Source organism: Gopherus evgoodei, chromosome 2 (genome assembly GCF_007399415.2).
Source record: "Gopherus evgoodei ecotype Sinaloan lineage chromosome 2, rGopEvg1_v1.p, whole genome shotgun sequence".
Taxonomy (NCBI): domain Eukaryota; kingdom Metazoa; phylum Chordata; order Testudines; family Testudinidae; genus Gopherus; species Gopherus evgoodei.
In genome coordinates, this window is record NC_044323.1 from 163,136,805 (window position 1) to 163,161,101 (window position 24,297).

The 24,297-nt window shown below is 43.7% G+C and overlaps 1 protein-coding gene across 1 annotated transcript; it reads left to right on the forward strand.

Moving 5' to 3' along the window:
* The first annotated feature begins 5,885 nt into the window (after positions 1–5,885).
* On the forward strand, positions 5,886–24,297 carry LOC115646415 (serine protease HTR4-like). The gene is made up of 9 exons (XM_030552218.1): positions 5,886–6,318; positions 8,316–8,415; positions 9,545–9,749; positions 11,371–11,565; positions 12,526–12,558; positions 14,411–14,525; positions 17,054–17,111; positions 18,516–18,611; positions 23,160–24,297. The coding sequence occupies exons 1-9, from the start codon at positions 5,886–5,888 to the stop codon at positions 23,323–23,325; spliced, it is 1,401 nt and encodes a 466-aa protein (XP_030408078.1). The 3' UTR covers positions 23,326–24,297.

Genomic DNA, 24,297 nt, shown 5'->3' on the forward strand with positions numbered 1-24,297 from the left:
GGCCGTACCGGGTCAGACCAAAGGTCCATCTAGCCCAGTATCTGTCTGCCGACAGTGGCCAATGCCAGGTGCCCCAGAGGGAGTGAACCTAACAGGCAATGATCAAGTGATCTCTCTTCTGCCATCCATCTCCATCTTCTGACAAACAGAGGCTAGGGACACCATTCCTTACCCTAGTCCTTGTGTTATGAGTAAATAACAGTTCCTTATTTACTTTCTCCACACCAGTCATGATTTTATAGACATCAATCATATCCCCCCTTTACCCTGATGGTTCAGAATCAGGTGTGTGCATAATGTGTGCTACCGTTATGGGAACAGTAATACCAACAAAAGTGACCACTAGAAGCATAGGCTACAATTTTTATGACGGGGGCAGGGGAGGGGAATCCTCTTTCTAAACAATGGACTTCAGACACACATCCCTGGCTCTGCCCACCATATTCTTCAGGGTTGTAATGTACATTTAAAAGACAAATGAGGGTTTGCCTATTAAAAAGGGAGGATAGTTTGAAAATCTGTACATACTGACTCACCACAGAATGAAATTAAAGTAGCACTTACATGCATTGCTTAAGCCCCATATTTTCAGATTCTAGTAGTGTTGAGGATGCACAGCTTTTGGAGAGAGAGGCCAGTTTTAGAATTTTTATAGTAATATCTGTTGAATGCAAATAGGTCAACATGACTGTAATACAGCCTGAATGTAGTTGCACCTTTTGTCTCCATGGACACAGCTGGCCAGAGCATGATTTAATAATGTTACATGCTTGCGGGGACAGATTTCAGGAATCCATGCCGAATTCTTTTACTCTTTTATATTTCAGTTCTAGTCAAAACAACTAAGTACAAATGTATACTTTTATATTTCCTGCCAACCTATTTAAAATATTGAATGGACTCCCTCACTTCAGTTCAAACAATGGTTCTATGGGAGACACTGGGAAATGTTGAAACAATGAATATGAATTGGAATAAATGTAAATGGTAAAACAAAAGTTATATTACCGAATTGTAGGAGTCTACATTTGGATTGGGGTTTTTCCCTTTGGCTTTATTTGCACTAGATTTTCTCTTTTATACTGTTGTGAGTTTTGTTTGGTTTTTTTCAGCTGACCTGCTGTTTAGCTAATAAAACATCTGTTTTTGACTATATGTAACCATTTGATGTGATTGTGAATATAAAGCCTGGAGTGGCATCACTCAGACTTACTGCCATGAGGGAGCCCTGTGTCTGAGAACATTAATTACAGGGGGACCATAGTTAAGGTTGTGCAAGGCTCTGAAGATGTAAAGTGCCATAAAGATGAAAAGTATTTCTAATGAATTATTGTTGAAAGGCATTCAAGGGCCTGGAATGGCAAAGTCTGAGTTTATTGCACAGATATGATTGATTATCCAAGGGAGAAGCTACCAGTGGCTTTAGTACTATTGTTGTGTCCCCTTTTCTCTGTCTTCTTCCCCACCCATAACCTCAAAATGGCACTGAGACTGGTTCCAAGGCCACAGGATAGTGGCAGACAAAAATGTGTCTTGGAAACTAATTCAAGTTCACTGTGGTAAAATAGTGCCATCACCATTCATGTTATTCACCCCAGCTCTGGTATCCTTCCCTTGTATACAGTGAATTCCCACAAAATGGAACGGACATCATAGTAGAGGCCAAACAGCTTGATCAATGTGAAGCTTTGCAGCACTTTTTAATAACTAATATATTTTAAAATGTGTGTTTGCCCCCTTTCTGGAGTCTTGCTTTTGTACAGATGCATAGTCGTGCTATTTACCACCAGGGTCTTGCAAGGACCACCTTGAAAATGAAGTGTGGACCACAAAGATTAATTTCTCCAGATTTAGTAGACAAATGGGTGCAGACTTAAGGTAACTTGAATGGAAAGAATGGTGTGAGAAAATGTTCATCATTTTTCTTCTGTTTGTATTTTACATGAAGGCACCAAAATGGCTTCAGCCATTTTTGTAAATATTTGCCATGCATTTCAAGTGCCCTTAGACTGGGGTGCTTCTACTTAGAGGTACTCACACCTAACCCGTATTAGGGATTACATGAGACTAGAACCTCTTGATCACGTGACATGTTGATATTAACTAATGTGGGATGGAATGTCCATTTTTTTTCCCCAAAGGAAAGTATGAGCAATAAGTTTCCATGTGACATTCCAGTCACTTTTTCAGGCTAGAAGCTGGTGCACAGCTTGGGATGTTGAAGATACTTTGGGGTAACACACAATTACTAAAGAGCCTACAGTATTTTCTACAGATTTTTCTCTCTTTCGTAGTAGTCCCCAAACAGTTTCTTAGAGTGAAGTTTTGAGTTACAGATGTGGTAAGATTGAATGGAAGTTTGGAAAACAAACATAGAACTTGGACTTTTGTTTAATTCTTTTGTGAGCTGCTTGTGCATTTGATTGTAATATTTGCACCAATAATTCTCAGCTGTGAATTGCACTTGTGTAAAGATGACTTTTGGGTGCATGAAAAATCTTCGAATGATACAATACTTCTCACTTTACTTGTAGTGAAAAATTTTGTTGCTTGTTTTGTAGTAAAAAAAAAAAAACCTGTGTGAAATCTTTAAAGAATGTTCTTTGTGTTTTTACTTGCATTTTATCATCACTTTTAAAACCCTTTCCAGGATAAATGCAATGGCTAACATATGTAAGCACTCATCCATAACATGCAGGAAAAAAGCAGAGTTATCATAAGTGACTTCAATCTGAATGATGTATGCTGGAGGTCTCATTAAAATGTTCTTGGAATTTCTACAAATTTTACAGATATCAATTTCCTAACTCAAAAAGTATTACATCCAACATGGGGGAATTCTATATTAGACTGCATCTTAACAGATAAATAGTGATTAATCACAGAACTAAAAGTAGCTTAGGTGAAAGTGATAGTGACTTGATTACATTTGTTATGTGGAAAAAGAATAAAGTCCAAACCAAAAACATATACAGTTGGTGCTTTTAGAAACGTCCAGTTTCACAAAGTTGAAAACAATTGGGTCAAATCAGTTGGGAGAAAAAAATTATAAGCACAAATGTCAATAATGATTGGGAACTGTTTAAGAACATCTTACTAGATGCATAAAAAGCCACAAATGAGAGAGAAGGCCACACTAGTTCAAAAAAACCAACCTGGCTTAGAAGAGAAGTGAAAGCATATATATAGACAGAGAGAGAGAGAGGAGAAAATATGCTGCTTTAGATAGATAGATAGATGTAACAGATGGAAGAAGTGGGAAATTTATGTAAAAAATACACATCAGAAGCTAGGAACTGTAGAAAATTGATAAGGGAAGAAAAAGAATACAAGGCGAAAGCTATGGCCAGCAGAGTTAAGGACAATAAGAAGGAATTTGAGAATATTAGGAACAAAAGGAATCCTAACAATGGGTATGTATCCATTACTAGATGGAAATAGAACAGTCAATAATAAGGCAGAGAAGGCAGCAGTATTCAATAAATATTTTTCTGTATTTGGGAAAAAGCTAGATGGTGCAGGTATACCATAACTATGAAATATTTTCCATTCTAACAGTAAGGAGGATGTCCAACAGCTGCTACTAAAATTAGACATTTTAAAAAATTAGTAGGTTCATATAATGTGCATCCAACAGGTTTAATGGAATATCCAAGGACCTCTCTGAACAATTAATATTGATTTTTTTTTCAATAATTCTTGGAACACTGGGAAAGTTCCAGAGGACTGAAAGAAAGCTAATGTTGTGCCAATATTTAAAAAGGGTAAATGGGACAACCCAGATAATTATAAGTCTCTCAGCCTGATATTGATCCCACGGAAAATAACAGAACTGTTGACAAGGACTCTATTAATAAGAATTTAAAGGAAGGTAATAATTAATGCCAATCAATGTAGGTCTGTGGAAAATAGATCTTGCAATCTCATAAAAAAAGACAGTTTAAGTCTGATGATAAAGGTAACAGTGTTGATGTAATAGACTTCTGCAAGGCATTTGGCTTAGTACTGCACGATACTTTGATTAAGAAAGTATATGATACACAATTAAGATGACACACTTTAAACGGATTAAAAACTGGCTACCTTCTAGGTCTCAATGTAACTGTATACAGCAAATCATCAGCGAGCGGGTATGTTTCTATTGGAGTCTGCAGGGATCAGTTCTTGGCTCTAAGCTATTTATCCTTTTTGGCAATTTACCTGGAAGTAAACAAGAACATTACTGATAAAGTTAGCAGATGATGAAGACTGGAGGAGTGGTAAATAATGAGGAGGACAGGTCACTGATACAGAGAAAACTGGATCACATGGCAAGCTGAGCACAAGCAAACAAACAAAAAAACATTTTAATAATGCCAAATGTAAATGTATACATCTAGGATCAAAGAATGCAGGCCACACTTACAGGATGGGGGCTCTATCTTGGGAAGTGATAAGTCTGAAAAAGACTTGGGGGCCATGTTGAAAAATCAACTGAACATGTGCTCCCAGTGCAACACTAGGGCCAAAAAGGCTAATGCCATCCTTTGGATGTATAAACAGGGGAGGCTGGAGTAGGAATACCACTGTATTTAGCACTAGTGTGACTGCTAGTGAAATACTGTGTCTAGTTTGGTGCTCACCATTCAAGAAGGATGTTGATAAATTGAAGAAGGTTCAGAGGAGAGCCACTGACTTGAGTCACTGTGGGTTGAGTAAATCCCAAAATCTCAGGCTCAGTTGTTTTTGCAGTATCGTTCCTAGTTTTTATTCAAGGCAGGAGAGAGCCAAGTGCTATACCCAACACCCAGTGACTCAAGTCAGTGGCTCTGCGGGAATGAAACTGTGGAATCCGATGATCAAATCACATCTCACAGCCTCCGTAGAACTTACTGGCACAATGTAGTAGTGCAGTGGATAATAAAGTCCTATTCCTGTTCACTAGGGGGTTACAGCTCACAGCTGTCTCCAGTACCTCTCCATTCATAGACTTTCAGCAAGGGGTCTCAGAGCATTTTACAAACATTCCTCACTGTGGTAACAACCCCTGGGTGAGGTTGGCGCTGGGTCATTGCCCTGTGGGTACAGACAGGCCTGGAGCACAGGATTCCTGGGCTGACCTTGCATGGACCATCACTAGCTTAGGCCATGTCTACGCTACATTCACTGCATTTATTACATCGCTTGTGTGTGTGTGTGTGCACGCGTACACACACTTGGCTCCTCGTGTGAGCAGCGTGCGACCTTACCAGGAGTGTGTCTCACAATAGTACTGTCAGTGCGTGACCTGGTGGGATGGCTCCTGAAAGCCAATAACAGGCCATATAAGTAATACAGTGCATGGACCTAACTACGTCCACCTGGACTCCACCTCCCTGTGGCAGGTGGGGTTATTAAAGGGGCACATGGGTGGGAGCCAAATGGAAGTGAAGACATTACCAGTCCTAGCTGGGGCTAACCCGTAGTGTGGCTCAGGCTTTAGCTCAGGTTCGCCTGGCTGTGCCCAGAGCTGAGCTGCTCCCCCCAGGCAGAAGCCTGCAAGGCCCAGTAGGGGAGGGGTAGGGGGAGGGGAACCCCTGGAACCATTTCTAGGTGGGTGCTGGCAGCCTGACACCGAGCTCCAAACCAGCACCCCTCATGCTAGCACCTCTGCCCCTGCCTGAGGCTGCTCTGCCACGGGGCTATTGGCCAAGAAGCAGCGCTCACCCGGGGCCCAGCTGTGCTGGGGAAGGTGCCCCAGGCCAGCCGGCTGCAGGAGCCACCCTGCTGGTCTTGGCAGGGGCCGGCCCGCGGCTCCTCCCCGACGGGAGGCGCTGAGGCCGGGGGCAGCCCTTAAAGGGACCCGGGCTGCGCCGGACGGCGGGACAGCCTTGGAGCAGCGTCCCTCGGGTGCATCCCCAGCAGCCATGGGGCCGCCCCCCTGCTGGCTCTTGCTGCTGCTGGCCGCCCCCCTGGGGAAGCCGCGGCCGCCCCCGGCCGTGCCCTGCCCGGCGGTGTGTGAGCCGGCGCGCTGCCCCCCGCGGGACCCCCAGCTCTGCCTGGCCGCCGGGGGCCTGCTCCAGCCGGACCGCTGCGGCTGCTGCTGGCTCTGCGCGCCCGGGGAGGGGCGGCCCTGCGCCGCTGGGGGGCTCTGCGCCCACGGGCTGCGCTGCCAGCGCCCCGCAGCCCTCCGGGCCCGGGGCGGCACCTGCCTCTGTGCCGAGTCCCCCCAGCCCGTGTGCGGCAGCGACGGCCGCACCTACCGCAGCCTGTGCCAGCTGCGGGCCGAGAACCGGCGGGAGCGGCTGCGGGACGCGCCCCCGGCCATCCCCGTGCAGCAGGGCGGCTGCGGGGAGCCAGGTAAGGGAGCCACTGATCCCTCCTGCCCCGGGAGCCAGTCCCGTGCACAGGGGCGGCAGCGGGGAGTTGGGTCACGCAAGGGAAACACCGAGTCCGCCCCAACCAATCAGCTTCCTCCTCCCCGACCCAGCCTGTTCCCTTGCCCGCTAACCTGCCCTACCTATCCAAGCAGCCAGCCCGCCCGCCCGACCAAACACAGCATCCATCTGCCCAGCGCCTTCTCCTGCTCAGTCTTTCCTCTCCTTGCTCTCTGTTGCCACCTGATTCTCTTCTCATCCCTTCTCCTGCACTCACTGTCTGCTAGGTTCCGTCTCCCTCCCTTCTTCTCAGAGTTCAATAGTTGTCACTTTCTGTGTTTTGTTCCCTTCTAGTCTCCTACTTCTCCCCAGTGAGATCAGATTTGTTTTTCATTTCCCTTTGCTTCCGTTTCCTGGGTGAGGCAGGGATGATGCCCTACTTTTGGAATGAATGAATGAATGAAGTTTCACAGAGGGGGTGTAAATGCAATTTCTCCTAAGGTTCTAACTGGCCAAGTCCAGAGTGAAGGATCCAACCAGGTGCAGGACCAGAGGCTTGAGTTTATCAGCACAGGTTTTTGAGCTCAGCAGCAGGGTTACCCAGAGTTCTTTTTCAGGACTAGTCTACATTTGGATACTTAATGAAACAGCTATTCTGGAATAAATGTGTCCAAACTGGGGACTTATACTGAAATAATTGTTCCACAATCATTATTTCAGTAATGTTCCAAGGGTAGACACCTTTAAGTAACTGTATGAGGGACTGCCTATTTAATCTGTAAATGCAGGCTTTGGAGAGTTAAAAGCCTAACAGGAATATGCTGATTAAACTAGTAGGATCGAAAACAGTTTTCTGCCTCTATGGCAGTGAGTTCTTGCATGGCAAATATGGAAAGCCCAGTTGAACTGAATTATTTGGGGTCTAGTCTCAGTATCCTTGTTTTGCTCTACTTTGCCCTGAAGATTAAGACACTGTGTAGGAGAAATCCAGATTGCCTCTCCCAGAGCCTGAAGAGGGGCCAGTTCACCTCAACCGTTACAATCTTCTATTTCAACAGTACATTGAATGGAATCTAGTTGGTAGGATCCCTCTTGCTTCTTGACACCCTTCACTGGCAACCATGACTTAATATTAAAATAAACCTAGTGGAAGTAAGTAACTGAATCCTGTATTCTCCATATATGATCCATCCATCTAATAACAACACAGCATGCTTCCACCCACTGTCCCAGGGGAAGGTGAAAAATCCCTAGGGTCTTTGCCAGCATTCCCTTCAGAGGGAAAATACCATCCAGAGCTCAAACGTAATGATCAGCACAACCAAATGCCTGGAAAAAAACCACCCTTAGCATGTAATCCTATCTATGCTACAAACTTCTGCTTATGTCCAAGGAATTGCCTACCTGATTTATTTTCTGCTGTTCACAATATTTCAATATTTAACGAGATCAATCTTAAGTAAAAACCACAAAGTAGATGTTCCTTAAGAAGGTGCAGAGAACTGGTCACTGACTAAGCAGACAGAGCAGTGCTGTGTACGGCTCAGGTATCTGTCTAGCACAAAAGGGTCCATGGGGAACAATCAGATAAACACAGTGGTCAGTGGCTGGGAATAAAGGGCTAACACGCTGCAGAATAATATTGAAAGGTAAAAAAAGTGGGTGGTCTTGGTGATTATATGATTCCCAAAAGACTTTGTGTGTGAGATACAACCTGGAAACTTGTTGTTGTTGAATATTAAAATTGTGATTCTGCCCAAAGCCCCAGTCAAGATCTAGACCCATTTTGCTAGGTAAATTAAGACAAAGTCTCTCTCTTAAAAAAGAGCTTGCAGTCTGATTTGTAGTTCTGTTTGAAAGTGAGCACATGGTGACTTGTATGGTGAGAGTTTGAGAAGCAAGTCAGTGGCTGTTCCTTACTGTAATGATCTCCATGTGTAGTGGAAAACGATGAACAGGAATTAAAACCTTTGCCCCTAGGCTCCTTCCATCCTGACAGCCTGAGGTACAAGTTTAATTTTATTGCGGATGTTGTGGAGAAGATTGCTCCAGCTGTTGTCCATCTTGAGCTCTTTCGCAGGTAAGGATGCCAAATTAAGGCTGTTTTAAACTGTTTCATAATGAATTTGCTGGTAAAGGTGGTTGAGAGCACTTTTTGCAAACATTTGTGAACTATGGTATAGAAGCAGCAAAGCAGGCTCTCATTCATGAACATTTGAATAAATAGACCACTGTGTGGGGGTAGAGCGGCCCAAGTGGGGCAATTGGTCCCAGGTCCTGCAGGGCCCCCCCTGAAGAATATAATATTCTATGGTATTGCAACTTTTTGTTATGGAAGGGATCCTAAAAATTGTTTTGCCCCAGGCCCTCTAAATCCTCTGGGCAGCCCTGTGTGGAGGAAGAAATCCATAAAATTGTCTTCCTCTGGATGTGCCTGAGATTGGCCCAGGGAACTCCCATCAGGATTAATTATAGTTAGGCATGTAAACACCATTTAAATTGAGAGGGGGGTAGACTGCCCTGAGCTGTTACTGTGGCCAGTAAAACAATCCTATAGAAATGAGAGGCTTGAATTGGGAGATCAGAAAGTCTGACGCTTGTAAGCAATGCCATTTTGTTTACTATTTGATTAATAGGGACACTCCTGTCAAATCTGGCCCCCAAAGTTAGGTTTTGTATGAACAAGCATTTGTGAAACCTGAACAAATATAAATGTTTTTATGACTTTAAGAAAAACAAACAAACAAAGGTTCCCCTGCAGCATCTCCAGCCCAACTATTGCAGCCCTTGGCCACAGCATGAGAACCAGAAAGTAAAATTGATAAGAAATGGACTTTTAAAATGTGTTGCTGATTAGTTTAATTGACCAAGCTGAGGGTGATGGAAAAACTGTAAGAAATACACATTATTTTAAAACTTTCCATTTTAGTAATCTAATGTAGTTGTACTGACATGGAATTTTTGCTCCCCCAGGATCCTGGTTGAACAAGATCCATTCATGTTGGCAACCTGTGCTCTAGCTTTTAAGATATTCCCAGTACTGTACCTTCTTTTAAAAAAAGAAAAAAGGGGTGGGGAGGGATTTAGGATGAAGATTAACATTATGGTACTATTATGAGGTTTTATATCAGAAAGCACTCCTCTTCAGCGTGCATCTTGGTACGAATTCAGACTTACAGCAGCAACAACATAACTCATTCATTGCACAGGGTGTCCTACTCAAGCCAAGAAGTTCTTGTGTCCAGTGGCTCCGGATTCATAGTGTCAGAGGAAGGACTGATTGTCACTAATGCGCATGTTCTCACCAATAAGCAGAGAATCAGAGTGGAGCTCAAGAGCGGGGAGCAGTACGAAGCTAAAATCAAAGATGTTGACCACAAGTTGGACATAGCCCTGATCAAAATATATCCTGATGTGAGTATGTCTGAGCTCTTTGAGGAGGACCATCAGATAGGGAAGCAGAAAATAAACTGAGGTTTAAACTCAAAGCTGGTGCATTTGTGTGTTTGATAGGTAGTGGTCTTTCCTCCATAAGACTTAGTGGTATTGGGGAAAGCATAGTTACAACCTTTCTGGGCACAGGGTTCAGAAGCAGCCCCACCGCAGAGAGGTTGGTCTTGCCCAGTTCGTGTACATACCCTATATCTGTTTACAAGAGGCTCTCATTTAGTAGCTGCAGGAAGATACTGTTGATATTTTTTTTCAAATAACTTTTGTTACACTAATAAAAGAACTAGTTCTACTCCAAATAGGTATTTAAAAAACAAACAACAAAACACTCAAAACCTTCCACTTTCTTGGAATAAACTTTCATTTTGCTGTCCAGTTTGTATCTCTGTACGAGGTGTGTGTCTATAAGGGATTCTGTGTCTCTCTGTGGGAATTAGTTGGGGGTATTCTGTTTGTTCTTTACTTAAAAGAAAAAAAATAGAAACAGTCTTCTTTGCAAAGCCACGGGGGTGGGGGGAGGGAGGAAGGAAGTAACTAAATATAATGGAAGATTCAGCTTCCAAAGGGGGAAGTAAATCTACCCAAATAAATTGTTCATCTTATTTTCATAGGAGAACTATTTTTGGAGCTGTATTTAAAAACTCCTGAACCCTAATGGTTGGCTGGTTTGAGTCAATAAAAGACCATATTGTGACATTTATTGTTTTAAGCTGAACTCCCCCACTGAATTGAAAGGAGAGTCAGTATGGCCACAACATGTCCCACTGAAATACTGGTAAAGTGAAGAAGAGAGGTGATTCAGGCAGTGCAATGATTTACAGCCATCCCATTAATGACTGCTGCAGGGCAGAGGTTCTTTCCAAACTGTGAAAGGGAGAGAATGGCTAATATTTCTGGCAGGGCCGTGGGAGGCAGTACACAGCTCTTACTAGGTGTTTTAAATACTGAAGAGCGTTTGAGTGTCAGATGCCATGAACATTATTCCATCACATGACAAGCCAACCCACAGTATGATCAAGCGGAGAATCTGTCACTCTCATCTAGGGAGCACTAGGAAATTTCTTTCAAAGACATCCCGCTAGCAAAATATGTGAGGTGGGGCTTAATGGAGGAAGTGCTGTGATGAAATGGAACAATGCGATTGGACTCATTGAGGGTCACATTTTTTTGGAAATTGTCCACAGAATGTCTCTTTACCCATCAAAACCTACGTTTGTACTCACAAGTTGAGTAGACCTGCCTTTGATCCATGCTGTCCTATAGGTATGCGTGCTATGAGTATTTCCATGTTGTTAGTGAGCAAGCTAGTGTGCCAGAAGCAATTAGCCCTTATATAACATGCCCTAAAGGATTCAAAGTATGTGCTGATCTGAATGAACCCCTGCTGTATGAAGACATCTTCATGTCTGCATTCAGTGATTAAACCTAGGAATCCTGAACTTCAGAGTGTTTAATAACACTTGAGTATCTGCTCTGCTGCCTATAGAATAACTCCCTCTCCTGGAGTCTGTGGGCCACTGTACTAGTCTAAGGAATCAGTGTCTAGCAGTAAGTGACCAGTTTGATTGTTCTGCCTCCTTCCCAGACTGCCCTCTCTGTACTACTGCTGGGCAGATCCTCTGACCTCCGTCCTGGGGAGTTTGTTGTGGCGCTGGGCAGTCCCTTCTCCTTACAAAACACTGTAACGACAGGAATCGTCAGCAGCACTCAAAGAGGCAGCAAGGAGCTTGGCCTGAAGGACTCTGACATGGCATACATTCAGACAGATGCCATCATCAATGTAAGTGCCAAGTCTAGAGATTTCCCCTTCAGGGGTGGGGACCTTAGGCATGTCCACAGCAGCAGAGAGTTCTTCAGTTAAGAACACAGGAACCCCAGTTAAATCTTAGAGAATGATGCCCAAAGAGTTCCCAAACTTTTCATTGTGTGAACTACACTGTAATTAACAGAGATGGTCTCATGGATGCCTCTCCCATTTGCATTCACCTCATATCCCTGTGCTAACCACAACAATGGCTTATGGAGGAAAGTAATGTTACGGAAGTGTTTAGCATGGCTTTCATAAAGAGGAGTCCAGGCCCCACACCCACACCCACACCCACACACACACACACACACACACTCTCTCTCTCTCTCTCTCTCTCTCTCTCTCTCTCTCTCTCTCTCTCTCTCTCCATTATCACCAGAAATGTGTCTTGGAGCTATATCCTGTGGTTCTTATTGGGGGATGGCTCGAGTGACTGAAATGAAGAATGGGAGTTAGATGCAACCATTTCTGTGCAGCAAATTTGATCAAAACCCTCCCATAACCTGTTAGTTCTGTGAGATCTTTTCATCAGTAAAGAGACTCTACTTGCACAATGACCTTCCTAAAGGGTCTGATGCTTTCAGGACTCCTTCACCTGTTGATAAGAGGTTATGCTTCCTTGCAAGGATGCCCAGAAGGGCCTTTAGGCTGACTGTTCCTGTGGCAGCTGCAAAGGGGGAGTTGTTTTTTTGCAAGAACGGAAGGCTCATGTTCGTATGCCTTGCGGTTCCTAAACTATTCTGCCCTCTTACACATTGAGGTATTTTTTCACTGATGTCTAGAACTCTCCTTAATAACCCCACCCCCCAGCAAATTATGGGTATCAAGATTATTTCAATACAAAAGTGCCTTCCTCAGACTCCAGCAAATTTTGTCAGGGAATGGTGGTCTTAATGTGACTGTAAAGTCCTCTCCAATTGTGTTCTCTTACAGTATGGAAATTCAGGTGGGCCCTTGGTGAACTTGGTAAGTTTCCCTCTTCGCTGCCACTATTTCTCTATTTCTAAAGTTCCTCTCAATTTCCTCTTAATTTATTGACAAGCATCCTGTGTGGCCTTTTACTCCCTTTACTGTAGCTTCTAGTAGAATAAAGTCATTTAAATGATGGCATCATTATGTGAAGTTAAGCCCAATGTCTTTAATCCTGTGAAGGCTGAATTCTCTTTTCACTTACAGTTAGACCTGGTCTCACGTTTTTTATGGAAAGTTTGGACAAAAAAAAAAACTCTATTTATTTTCATCAAAATGTTCCACCGAAATTTCTGAATGTTAACTGAAAAATTGGAAATCAAAAGATTTTGACCAAAATCTTTGTGGAAAGATTTTTTTCTCCACAGAAAATAGACTCTTCTGTGGAAAATCTTTGTTTCCTTGAAAACCCAACTTTGTGTTGGAAAAACAGTTTCTGACGAAGTGGGTATTCACCCACGAAAGCTCATGCTCCAAAACGTCTGTTAGTCTATAAGGTGCCACAGGATTCTTTGCTGCTTTTAGTTTCAACAGAAAACTTTTCACCAGCCCTACCTACAGTCAGTCTCATAAATCAGGGATTGTTCCATTGAATCCAGTGGGGTTATGTGGCAGGTGAGAAGAGAATCTTGTTTTATCTCCCACCCCCACCGCACACATTCTAATTTAAATTCCCCTTAGATTCTACATTTTAGTGTCATGTTTTGCAATCTAACACACATGATGTGTCTATTTCACCCTGGAGTTAAGTGAACAGAACTGAGCTATTGCTTTTTGAAATATTGGGAAAGCTCTTGTGTTTATCTGGGAATGCTTTTGAAAATGTAGCTACCCATCACAAACATTATTATAGCCTGGGGAGATTCTCTGCATCTAAGCTCAAGGAGCACCTGTGAGAACAGATGGGCAGAAGACAGAAGTGACCACTGTGACAACCATGGCCAGGTGCTAAACTGTTTAGAAAATCTGGTCCTGAATTTGCTTAATACACAGATGACAGACTGCACCCTCTGAACCATGGCAGTCTTTGTAACTAATACAACCTGCAAACTTTCCACATCAAATACCATCACTTTCTCGGTGTGTACAAGCAACGGCAGGATGCTGTTGTGGCTACTCCATGTGTTCAGTCCTGCCAGGTGCTGAGCACTCACAACTCCCATTAACTGAGTAGAACTTGTCTGTCACTCTGCAGGATGAGATCCTTGGTGCTAATAAGGCAGAAAGAATGGCTCCCCTGTAAATGGCAGGGCAAGCACATGGAAAGGATTAGCACTGCACATGGTTGCATCAAACACTTTGCTGGGGATCTGGATTCTGGTTACACCATTCTGAACCTACTAATACAATGGTTTCCACTTACTCTAATGATCTGTACTCAGACCTCCCAAAGCCCAGTGTTTCGGTGTTCTGGGATCCTCAGATCTGAGTCTCTCATCACTTTATTTTCAAGTTGGAGTCTTTATCATTTTAAATTTGTATTCACTAATTGGAATACAAATTTAACTGGATGAATAAATTTGTATTCACTAATTGGAATTAAATGGTGGGGGAAATTGTTAGTTACTCTTCCCTTGTACTATAGCATTTGTGTTTGTGCTTATAGTGTTAACAAATGCAGCAGTGTAGATAGCTTTACTCTGGTCCCTTTACGTGTCCCTATGGTCATATGACCAGCTAATTTTCCAGTGCCACTCTGCCAGCACTGGGTCAGTTTTGCTGTGAAAGTGCTTGCCACCCCAATAACACGATACATTGTTGACTCTTGCAAACCTTGCACCAAAAGTGTCCCAGAAAGTGGTGGTGTATAAGCCAGGTCTGGTTACTCTTGCTGCATTCTCTGTAATAGGATGGTGAAGTTGTAGGGATAAATACGCTGAAGGTAACGGCTGGCATCTCCTTTGCCATCCCCTCTGATCGAATCCGTCAGTTCCTAGAAGAATCTCACGACCGGCAGATGAAAGGTAGGAGTGTTGTTGTCAAGGTTTCTCCCCCACTCTGAACTTTAGGTACAGATGTGGGGACCTGCATGGACACTTCTAAGCTTAATTATTAGCTTAGATCTGGTAACACTGCCACCATGCAGAAATTTCAGTGTCTGGAACACTTCCTGTCCTCCCAAAACCTTCTTTCCGCTCACTCTCAAGTTTTCCCTTCACTCCGAGGGTATTTGAGAGGCATCTGTGCCTAGGGATCTTTGGTGTGATTGTGGTGTAATGAACTGTAATCGGTTGGGGTTCTTGTGGCAGTGGGCCTTTATATGTCCCAGTTCATTACATTTAAAACATTGCCCAGCTGACTGGTCACTGGGTCGAGGTGGGTTGCTGGAGACTGGTGAGGTGGGACAATAGGGTGTCTGGGGCTTTCCTTGGGTTGTGGGTGGGGTCGTGGGTTGCTCCCGGTGATGGGGTTTATTTTCGATTTGCCCCCTCTGATATTCGCTCCCCTTGCTAGTAGTTTTTTTCTTTTCTGCCACTTTCACCAATCTGGCTCCAATCTCCCCCGCCTCGGTTACAGTTTTGGGCTTCCCATCTAGGATGTACCTTTCTATTTCCTCAGGAACACCCTCTAAGAACTGCTCCATTTGCATTAGGAAGGACAGCTCTTCCAGAGAGTTAGCACTTGCTCCTGATATCCAGGCCTCCCAATTCTTTCCAATGTGGTAGGCGTGTCGGGTAAATGACACATCTGGATTCCACCTTAGGGCTCTGAACCACCGACGGGCATGCTCAGGTGTTAGCCCCATTCTGATTCTGGCCTTGGTCTGAAAAAGTTTATAATCGTTCATGTGTTCCTTAGGCATTTCAGCCGCCACCTCTGCTAAGGGTCCACTGAGCTGTGGCCTCAGCTCTATCATGTACTGGTCTGTAGAGATGCTGTACCCAAGGCAGGCCCTTTCGAAATTTTCTAAGAAGGCCTCAGTATCATCACCTGCTTTGTAGGTGGGGAATTTTTGGGGATGGGAAACAGTACCTGGAGAACGGTTGTTAGGGTTGGCTGGTACATCCTGCTTAGCCCTTGCTAATTCCAGGGCATGCTTGTGGGCCTCCCTCTGGATCTCCATAGCCCTCTGGTGGTCAGCCTCTTTCTCCTCCATCTCTTTTTGTTTCATCTCCATAGCTCTCTTGTGTGCTGCTTCTTCCCTGGCTATTTCTGCATTAATTTTTAATTGTTCTAGTTCCATCTGTCTCTTATGTTCGTTGTCTTTCTCTGTTGCTTCCAGCCTAGCTAGTTCGTTAGTTGCTCCACTGGTACTCATTTTCCTGCTTTCTTGTGCTGGCCACACCCCTCTGCAGTTCACTGAAACTGGGATGCACTCAGCTCAGGGCTGCTTGGTTAACAGAGACTTTCTAACTAGCTATACCCGAGAGGTAGAAAGAAAGAAAACAGTTCAGCTTGTAAATTCCTTTTGCTGGCTGCTTGCTCACAGCTTGAAACCTACTCTTAACAAAGACCCTTGTTAAAAAAACTTAACATCTCTGCCCTCAGGCTGCCTTCTAAGCAGCTAGAAAGGAAAAAAAAATCCTACTGGCTTTTGGTTCCTAAAAGATCCCTCACCGCTGCTCACCATGTCAAGGTTCCTCCCCCACTCTGAACTTTAGGGTACAGATGTGGGGACTTGCATGGACACTTCTAAGCTTAATTACTAGCTTAGATCTGGTAACACTGCTACCATCCAGAAATTTCAGTGTCTGGAACACTTCCTGTCCCCCCAAAACACTCCCCTCCCTGGGCAGCCTTGAGAGGCTTTTTCACCGAGTTCCTGGTGAACACCGATCCAAACCCCTTGGATCTTAAAACAAGGAAAAATCAATCAGGTTCTTAAAAAGAAAGCTTTTAATTAAAGAAAGAAAGGTAAAAATCATCTCTGTAAAATCAGGATGGAAAATACTTTACAGGGTAACCAGATTCATATAGCCCAGAGGAACCCCCTCTAGCCTTAGGTTCAAATTTACAGCAAACAGTGGTAAAATCCTCTCGGCAAAAAGGAACATTTACAAGTTGAGAAAACAAAAATAAGACTAACACGCCTTGCCTAGCTGTTACTTACAAGTTTGAAACATGAGAGACTGATTCAGAAAGATTTGGAGAGCCTGGATTGACGTCTGGTCCCTCTTAGTCCCAAGAGCGAGGCCCCTGTCAGGGAGAGGTTTGCTGTTGATGGCTCTGATCCAAAGCCCATTGAAGTCAGTGGAAGAACATAAGTGTTCTGCATTCTGCTAACTTTACTGGGCCCATAGTTCCATCTTCTGATGTAAACATTTTAGCATGCTTAAACTATACCATAAATGTGGCTTTTCTATTCAACACTGTTATAATTCTAAACGTTAGTCTCCTAATGACCCAATAGAATTTAAAATTGGAGCTGTTTTGTCAGCTCCTAAAACCCACTTCCCCCCCTTGGACATTCTAAGCAAATGCCTGATGTTTCTGGGAGTAAGGTTTTGCTGTGTCTTATTTGATTTCATGAATGTTGACTCTGTCCTTCTAGGGACGATTCGACCCAAGAAGAAATACATGGGATTCCGAATGCTTCCCCTCACTTTTAAGTAAGCTTTGTTTTCTGCACTCATCACCAGCTTTCATGCAGTCTCTCACACTGTCTATCATTTGAGGTGGGGTGTGTGATTCCCAGCTCGAGGAGATGTACCTGCACAAGCTGTGATTGAGCCAACATGATAAAAATAGAATGTAGCTGTGGTGGCACAATCAGGCGGATGGGTTAACTGCCCCAAGTCTGTGCCTAGTATCTTGGACAGCTACATTCAGGGGCGGCCAGCCCCTCCCACTGCTCACGCCACCATAGCTAGACACTATTTTAGTGTGGTAGCTCAATCAGAACTTGTGCAGGTGTCATCTTGCCACCTCCCCTCCCCCATCTCAAAGACATACCCTCACTGTAAGGACAGAGAGTTCAAGACCGTCTCTAGCAGATAGTCAATAAGTAGTTCAGCCATAACTCTCTTCTTGGGAGCTGTACAGATTCTGGTGCATTTACAGAACTTCCTATGCAGTGCTGTTCATGCTCCAGGTATCAAAGCGCTTGACAAAGTAAGATCATTAACCTCCGGTAGACTGGGGGTAAGCTGACACTTCATCTATTTATAATAAAACAGATATAATTGCTTTTATGTATATGTGTTGATTATGACCCACGCCCTTTGTCACTTAGTTGGGAAGCTTTTTGGGGCAGGCACTGTCCTCACAGGCATCTGTACAATGCCAAAGGTGAGGCCATGATCTAGATTGGAGCCTCTGAGTTCTACAGTGGTATTAATAATAATGGCGATTATGCAGGTGACTAGGGAATCCAGAGGAATACCAAGGGTCCTAGAGAACTTAAACGTCAGCAGGAAATAGTAGCATGATATTCAGGTTAGAAAATTGCAAACATACCTCTGAGGGGAAAGTGGCAACAAAAAATAAGTTTCATGGTTCTTATTAAAACAACTGTTAAAATAGTATGTCTGAAAGGGGTTAAAAAGCAGCTTTGAGCATAAGAATCCAGTTGTTTTTGGTCCTGCCATGATGGCAGGGGACTGGACTCGATGACCTCTCGAGGTCCCTTCCAGTCCTAGAGTCTATGAGTTAGTGTGAATGTTTGTATTTCGGACTTTGCATTGAGACTTGCTCACAGTGAGCCGTAGCATCAATTAATTATGCTTTCAAAAAAACATCCCTGAATGTTGACAGTCTTGCTGCAGGATGATTTTTTTAAGTGTCCGCATTTCTGGACAAATGGGAATGTTTGTGCATTTATAGCTATGCCAATTTAAAATCTGTTGGGTCTTCTAGTCCCAATACCGAGACAGAATAATACTGAACCATTTCTGAATTGGCAATATTAAAAAGACAGTTTTTTCCTAGGCCTTGTGCAAGGTAATGGATTAGGCAGTAATGGGCTGATCCGTATTTCACATGAAGAGTTCTACCATCATGATTTCCTTTTTCAGTCTCATCCGTGAACTGAAAATCTATGATAAAGACTTCCCGGACCTGAACTCTGGAGTCTATGTTTTTGAAGTGATTCAAGGAACTGCTGCTGCAAGGTAAGAACCTAAAGATGAAGGCTGCACCACCTGCCTCTTTGTGGGCATTGCAGGGGCCTCTCAAATGCTCCTATTCAGGGCTGGCTCCAGGCTACAGTGCACCAAGCGTATGCTTGGGGCGGCATGCCGCAGGGGGCACTCTGCCGGTTGCTGGGAGGGCGGCAGGCAGTTTTGGTGGAGCTGCCGCAGGCGTGGCTGCGGTCTGCTGGTCCCGCGGCTCCGGTGGACCCCCCGCAGAAACGCCTGCAGCAGGTCCACCGGAGCCGCGGGACCAGCTGACCATCCACAGAAACGCCTGCGGGAGGTCCACCGGAGCCACGGGACCGGCGAGCGGCAGAGCGCCTCCCCATGGCATGCCGCCGTACTTGGGGCAACGAAATTGCTAGAGCTGGCCCTGCTCCTATTGCAGTGTTCATGTAAGAGCCCTATACAACCTTCTTTAACGCTGTGATCTCTGAATGGAGGCTGATATTTTGCTCACTCAGGGCTTGGCTACACTTGAGAGTTGCAGCGCTGTAAACCCACCACCAGTGCTGCAACTTACTCACTGTCCACACTTGGAAGGCACATACAGCTCTGCATCTCCCTGGCTGCAGCGCTGGCCGTACTCCTGCTCTGCCTGGGGTATAAGGATTGCAGCGCTGGTGATGCAGCGCTGCTCCACAAGTGTGGCCACCAAAAGCGCTGTAATTGGCCTCTGAGGTATTCGGAGGTATCCCAGAATGCCTGTTCAGCCACTCTTCCGGTTTGTTGTGAACGCTGGGCTCCCGGACCTGCTTATCTTAAAAAACAAACACAGCTCGTTTGCTCGAGCAGAGGCAGGCAAGGGAATTTCTTTGGAATGGTCACAGTTTGCTTGAGGAGAGAAGCAACATAGCGGGGGGGAGGGGAGAGTCCATTTTGGAGCAGCTGCTTATGTGGTCTGAAGGCTATTTAGGAGTGCATAATTTGCATGTAGTGAATAAGAGAGGGGTGGGGGAAGGACTTGAAACTTTTAAAATGATTGAAGGTTGGTGCTGTGTATCTTCCGGTCCTTAGAACTTGCAAGGCAGGGAGCTGACACAGTGTCAGCTCCAAAAATCCACTCTCTGTGTCTCCCCCACACTCCCTGTCACACTTCACCCCACCCCCCTCTTTTGAAAAGCACGTTGCAGCCACTTGAACGCTGGGATAGCTGCCCATAATGAACCACTCCCAACAGCGCTGCAAATGTGGCCACAGTGCAGCGCTGGTAGCTGTCAGTGTGGCCACACTGCAGCGCTTTCCCTACACATCTGTACCTCCCAGCGCTGCACACCTGCAAGTGTAGCCAAGCCCTCAGAGTCCACACCAGGATGGCTTTCTGTGAGTGGCTATCACAAGTACAAGATCAGTTCAAGTCTGAATCCATTTCCACCACCCCCACTCCCCTTGCTCTAAAAATATATAGAGAATTTTCAAATCCGGAAGACCAAATGATTTTGTGTGCTTGGGATGAAAGGGCCTGTTGTGCTTCTTGTACTTGGGCAAAATTCTGGCAGTTGTCAATGGGAGACTTGCTTGAGTAGAGAATTGTGCCTTAAATCAGGACAGATTGATCAAGTGTGTTAGTTTTTTGTATTTTTGCTAGAAATCCTGTGAAGATGATCACTTATTGTGTTTTTTGAGTAGAAAAGGATTGATTTCATATAGTTTAACTCTTCATAACTTTTTTCATCCTTATAACCTGCAGCAGACTGAGGGTGGTGCTCACTAGCAGTAAGTTATAAAACAAACATGTTAGAGCTGTAATTATGAATTACATGTACACCATGACTACAGAATGCTGCCAGTGTTGAGGGCACTGCTGAGACCAGAATGATATTAATTCATAGATTCTAAGGCCAGATGGGACCATTATGATGATCTAGTCTGATTTCCTGTATAACCCAGGCCAGGGAACTTCCCCAAAATAATTCCTAGAGCAAGTCATTTAGGAAAACTTCCAGTCTTGATTTAAAAGTTGCCAGTGATGGAAGATCTACCATGACCTTTTGTAAACTGTTCCAATGGTTAATTACTCTCACTGTTCATACCTTATGCCTTATTTTCAGTCTCAAATGTCCAGATGTCAAGGCTAGTAGATTCTGTTGTACTTTAAACCAGAAATGGAGAATGTCTTCCAAAGCTTAAGTTCAAGAGGAATTGCTAAGAGAATGCTGAATCTGTCACATGCAAACTGATACCATTACGCAATGGGGAGAAAACCACATGAATGCTACTGCTTTCTTCTTTGGGTGTGTCTACACTGCAATTGGTAGGTGTGATTACATCTGTAGGCACACCTGTGCTAGCTTTGATTTAGAATACAAGTAACAATAGCAGTGTAGCTGCCCAGCATCGACTAGCCTGAGAACAACCCTGCCCAGGATTCTGGATATGTATTAAGCAGCTAGCCCTTTGGTTGCCTTTGCTGCCATAGCTACATTGTTGCTGTTACTCGAGCTGGCTTTGATCTAGCTAAATGAAAGCCAGCATGGTATGCATGCTTGCTGCAATCATGCCTCTGACTGTAGAACAGGCATACGGCATGAGGGTAAGGTGAGAGGAGAGACTCTGCACCAAACCCTCTGTCCTCCACATGCCAGAAATCCCAATGAAATTCATGGAAGTCTTATATAAGGCAGGCTTGCAAGATCAGGTTTTGTGTTAGCAGCAGCTATAGCCCAAATGTGGGCAGGTGTTAATGCAGATGGACCTATGCACACAGATCTATCAGTATCCTAGTTTTCTGGCCTGCAACATTATTTATTTCAGTACAAGTTTTTGCTGAGCCCAGTTGTTCCACTGGACTAAACTGTGTGGTGGTTTTATGATGTGAACATCTACCTTACCACCAGGGGACTAATTCAAGACGGCCAAGCTCAGATAACCTATGACCTAAATGAGATTTGAACCCAGTTCCCCAGAAATATGAAGTTAGTACAGGAAACCACAGGATTTAAATATAATGGGCAAAATTCTAGGCTGATTAAGTTTCCATGTATTCCCATTTAAGTCAGCAGTAGTAACTAATTAAGAATTTAGCCTGCTAAACAATAAGGTCTGCAATTTGGAACTCTTCCAAAGTTTGTAGTGTTTTATTTCACATTGAGAATTACTGAACTTCTTGCACATGTATTGATGATGTCTGATTTTTGGGATCTGTGTAACTTGAACTGTAGCTTCCTTTCCCATTTTTACTTGACCGAGAGTGTTTACAGCATGTGTCAGAAAGCTTCCCCATTTTGTGTGTATGTCACTTTACATTTTTAGTCCTTTCTCAAAGGCTATGCTTATGTTAGAACAGTGCTGGGGGTGAAGGGAGGGAGAATATTAGACACCAGACCTGTCCCATGCTAAAACTTAAGGGAATAAATCCAGCCATGTTTTTTAGAATTTCATCCAAAGGGTGTTCACAGTCTGTTTGATAGTGTTTCCTATGCATCCCTCTCCCTTTCCCCCAGTCCCGTGACTCCAGTACACTCTGATGCCCAAAGCGAATGAGTCTGACAGTGGAGCTGAGCCTTCTACCTCTTTCCATAAGAAGACAGAGCTCAAGTGAAGCAGTTTTGCCCTCTGACTTCTATCAGTGAATTGGGGCACGGGTGCTCCTACAGTGGAGTCATGCTCCATTATAGACCGTTAAGATCACCTATAACTAAAGGGACTGCTTCATCTCTTGCTTCCCTTTCCAGCAGGTACCTCTGTGGGTGTACACTTCTGTCAAAACTTCCATTAACGTAACTGATAGAAATTGGAACCTTGGTTAACATTTCTTGTCCCCCTGCACAATGGTACTTAGTACCACAATGCAGCTCTCTGTTTCAAGTCCTGCTGGTTACACTGAATAGTTACCAACTAACAGCTCTTTGCACACCTTGTTTCTATGCAGTAGAGCCTCTTCTGAGGGTTGTACTGCATCGTATCTAGCAGCTTGTGGCTAGCCCAGTGACTCTAATAAACCCATCCCCAATGTGTATCCTAAAAAGATAGGTGATCATTCTAGGAAATATGCTGTAGTTCTGAGGCAATAACATTGACATTTGGATACAAGTGGTTAGATGCTGGGGTGTGAGCCATGCAAGCCTGTGAATGCTGCATTCACTCTAGAATAGAGAAATTTTGGAGTCACGTAGAAGCGTGGGCAATCAGTACAAGCAAGAAACAGCACATAGCACATTCTCCTTGCAGGGAGAGTTGTTTCTATTACAGTTGTCGTCTTCTCCTGTATGCAGAAGTCAACGACTGTGTTAGTTTCATAGTGATACTGTTTGTGTGTAATTCTAATAATTAGATTCTCTGAATTAATTTACAGTGGCTACCTCTAGAGTAGTGGACTGACTTAAGTTGCCCTTGTTGAATTTTTAAGTCCTTAATCATGTACGCCCTAGCTGTATTCAAGACCTATTTTGAGGTGTATCTGTACACAGACAGCACTGGCCTTTTACATAGATTTCACCATTGTGACTTAGGCAGGAGGTGACTGGGTTCTGAAGGTTACTCCCTGTTTTATCATCTGATTCAAAGTCTCTGGTTTCATTGTTGCAGCTCTGGCCTGAGAGATGGTGATGTGATTATCAGCATTAATGGAAAAACAGTCACCTCAACAGAAGATGTAAGTGAAGCTGTTAAAGACAATGATGATCTTTCAGTTGTGGTTCGTCGAGGAAATGAAGATGTGATCTTGAATATAATTCCAGATGAAATTGATTAAAGGCTGACTTCTATCAGAAATAGTTTCATTAAACAAAGTCAGACCTGCACTATGTGGCTTAAGACAAAGCTTATGCTGTACGCAGTTTTTTCTAGTATAATGTAGGGAAAAATCTTTCACAGGTGGTCTAGAAAGCAATATTTAGACAGTTAGGATTTTAAAGTGAATTCTAAGATAAATCAAACTGATGTTTTTTTCCGCTCTGTATTTTACTTCAAACACATTGGAAAGGGACTATTAAAGTATGTTTCCCCCCCCCCCTTCCATATTTAAAGGAATTTAAAGCTAGCCAAAAAATACTGATTGTAGTCCACAATGTGGACAAAGCTACTTCTATTGTCTAAACTTGAAATACTATTGAAGTTAGCTGCAGATCTCCTATTACTGAGAACTTGAGACCTGATCAAATTTGGATTGACGTCAAAGGGACATGAATTAATTTTGGTGCTTTTGCTGAAAATTAGCTATCATTTGTTCTATATTTGCTTTTCTGTAACACTTTGTGGATATAAAAAGTGACTTTGGAAAAATAGCACTTTCCAGTAGAAAAGTTTAGCACATGTATAGTGGAAACAGCTAAACTCTTAGCTACTGATACCTGTTTCTAAAGCTTTAAGATTGAGCAGAGATTTTTGGGTGCTTGAACAGCCTGATTTTCAGAAAGTGCTGGGCACACTCTGCCTGGAAGTCAGGCCCCTTCACTATCAGCCAAAACCAGAAGTAGCCTAGAGTTAATAATCACTCTTGGAAATTATGACCATGCTCACTTGATAAAGTAAAGTATTAAGAAAAAATGTTTGACTCCAAAGGTGTGAATGGAAGATTAAAAATATCAGCTACTCAGCAATGTGAGTTCATAATAGTGGACTATTGTAAAATCACAGATGTAGGAATGCTATTCAGAGATTGGACCAGTGGTTCCTGTACTACTAAAATGCCCAGATTCTATTTACATACATTCTTTAATGCTGA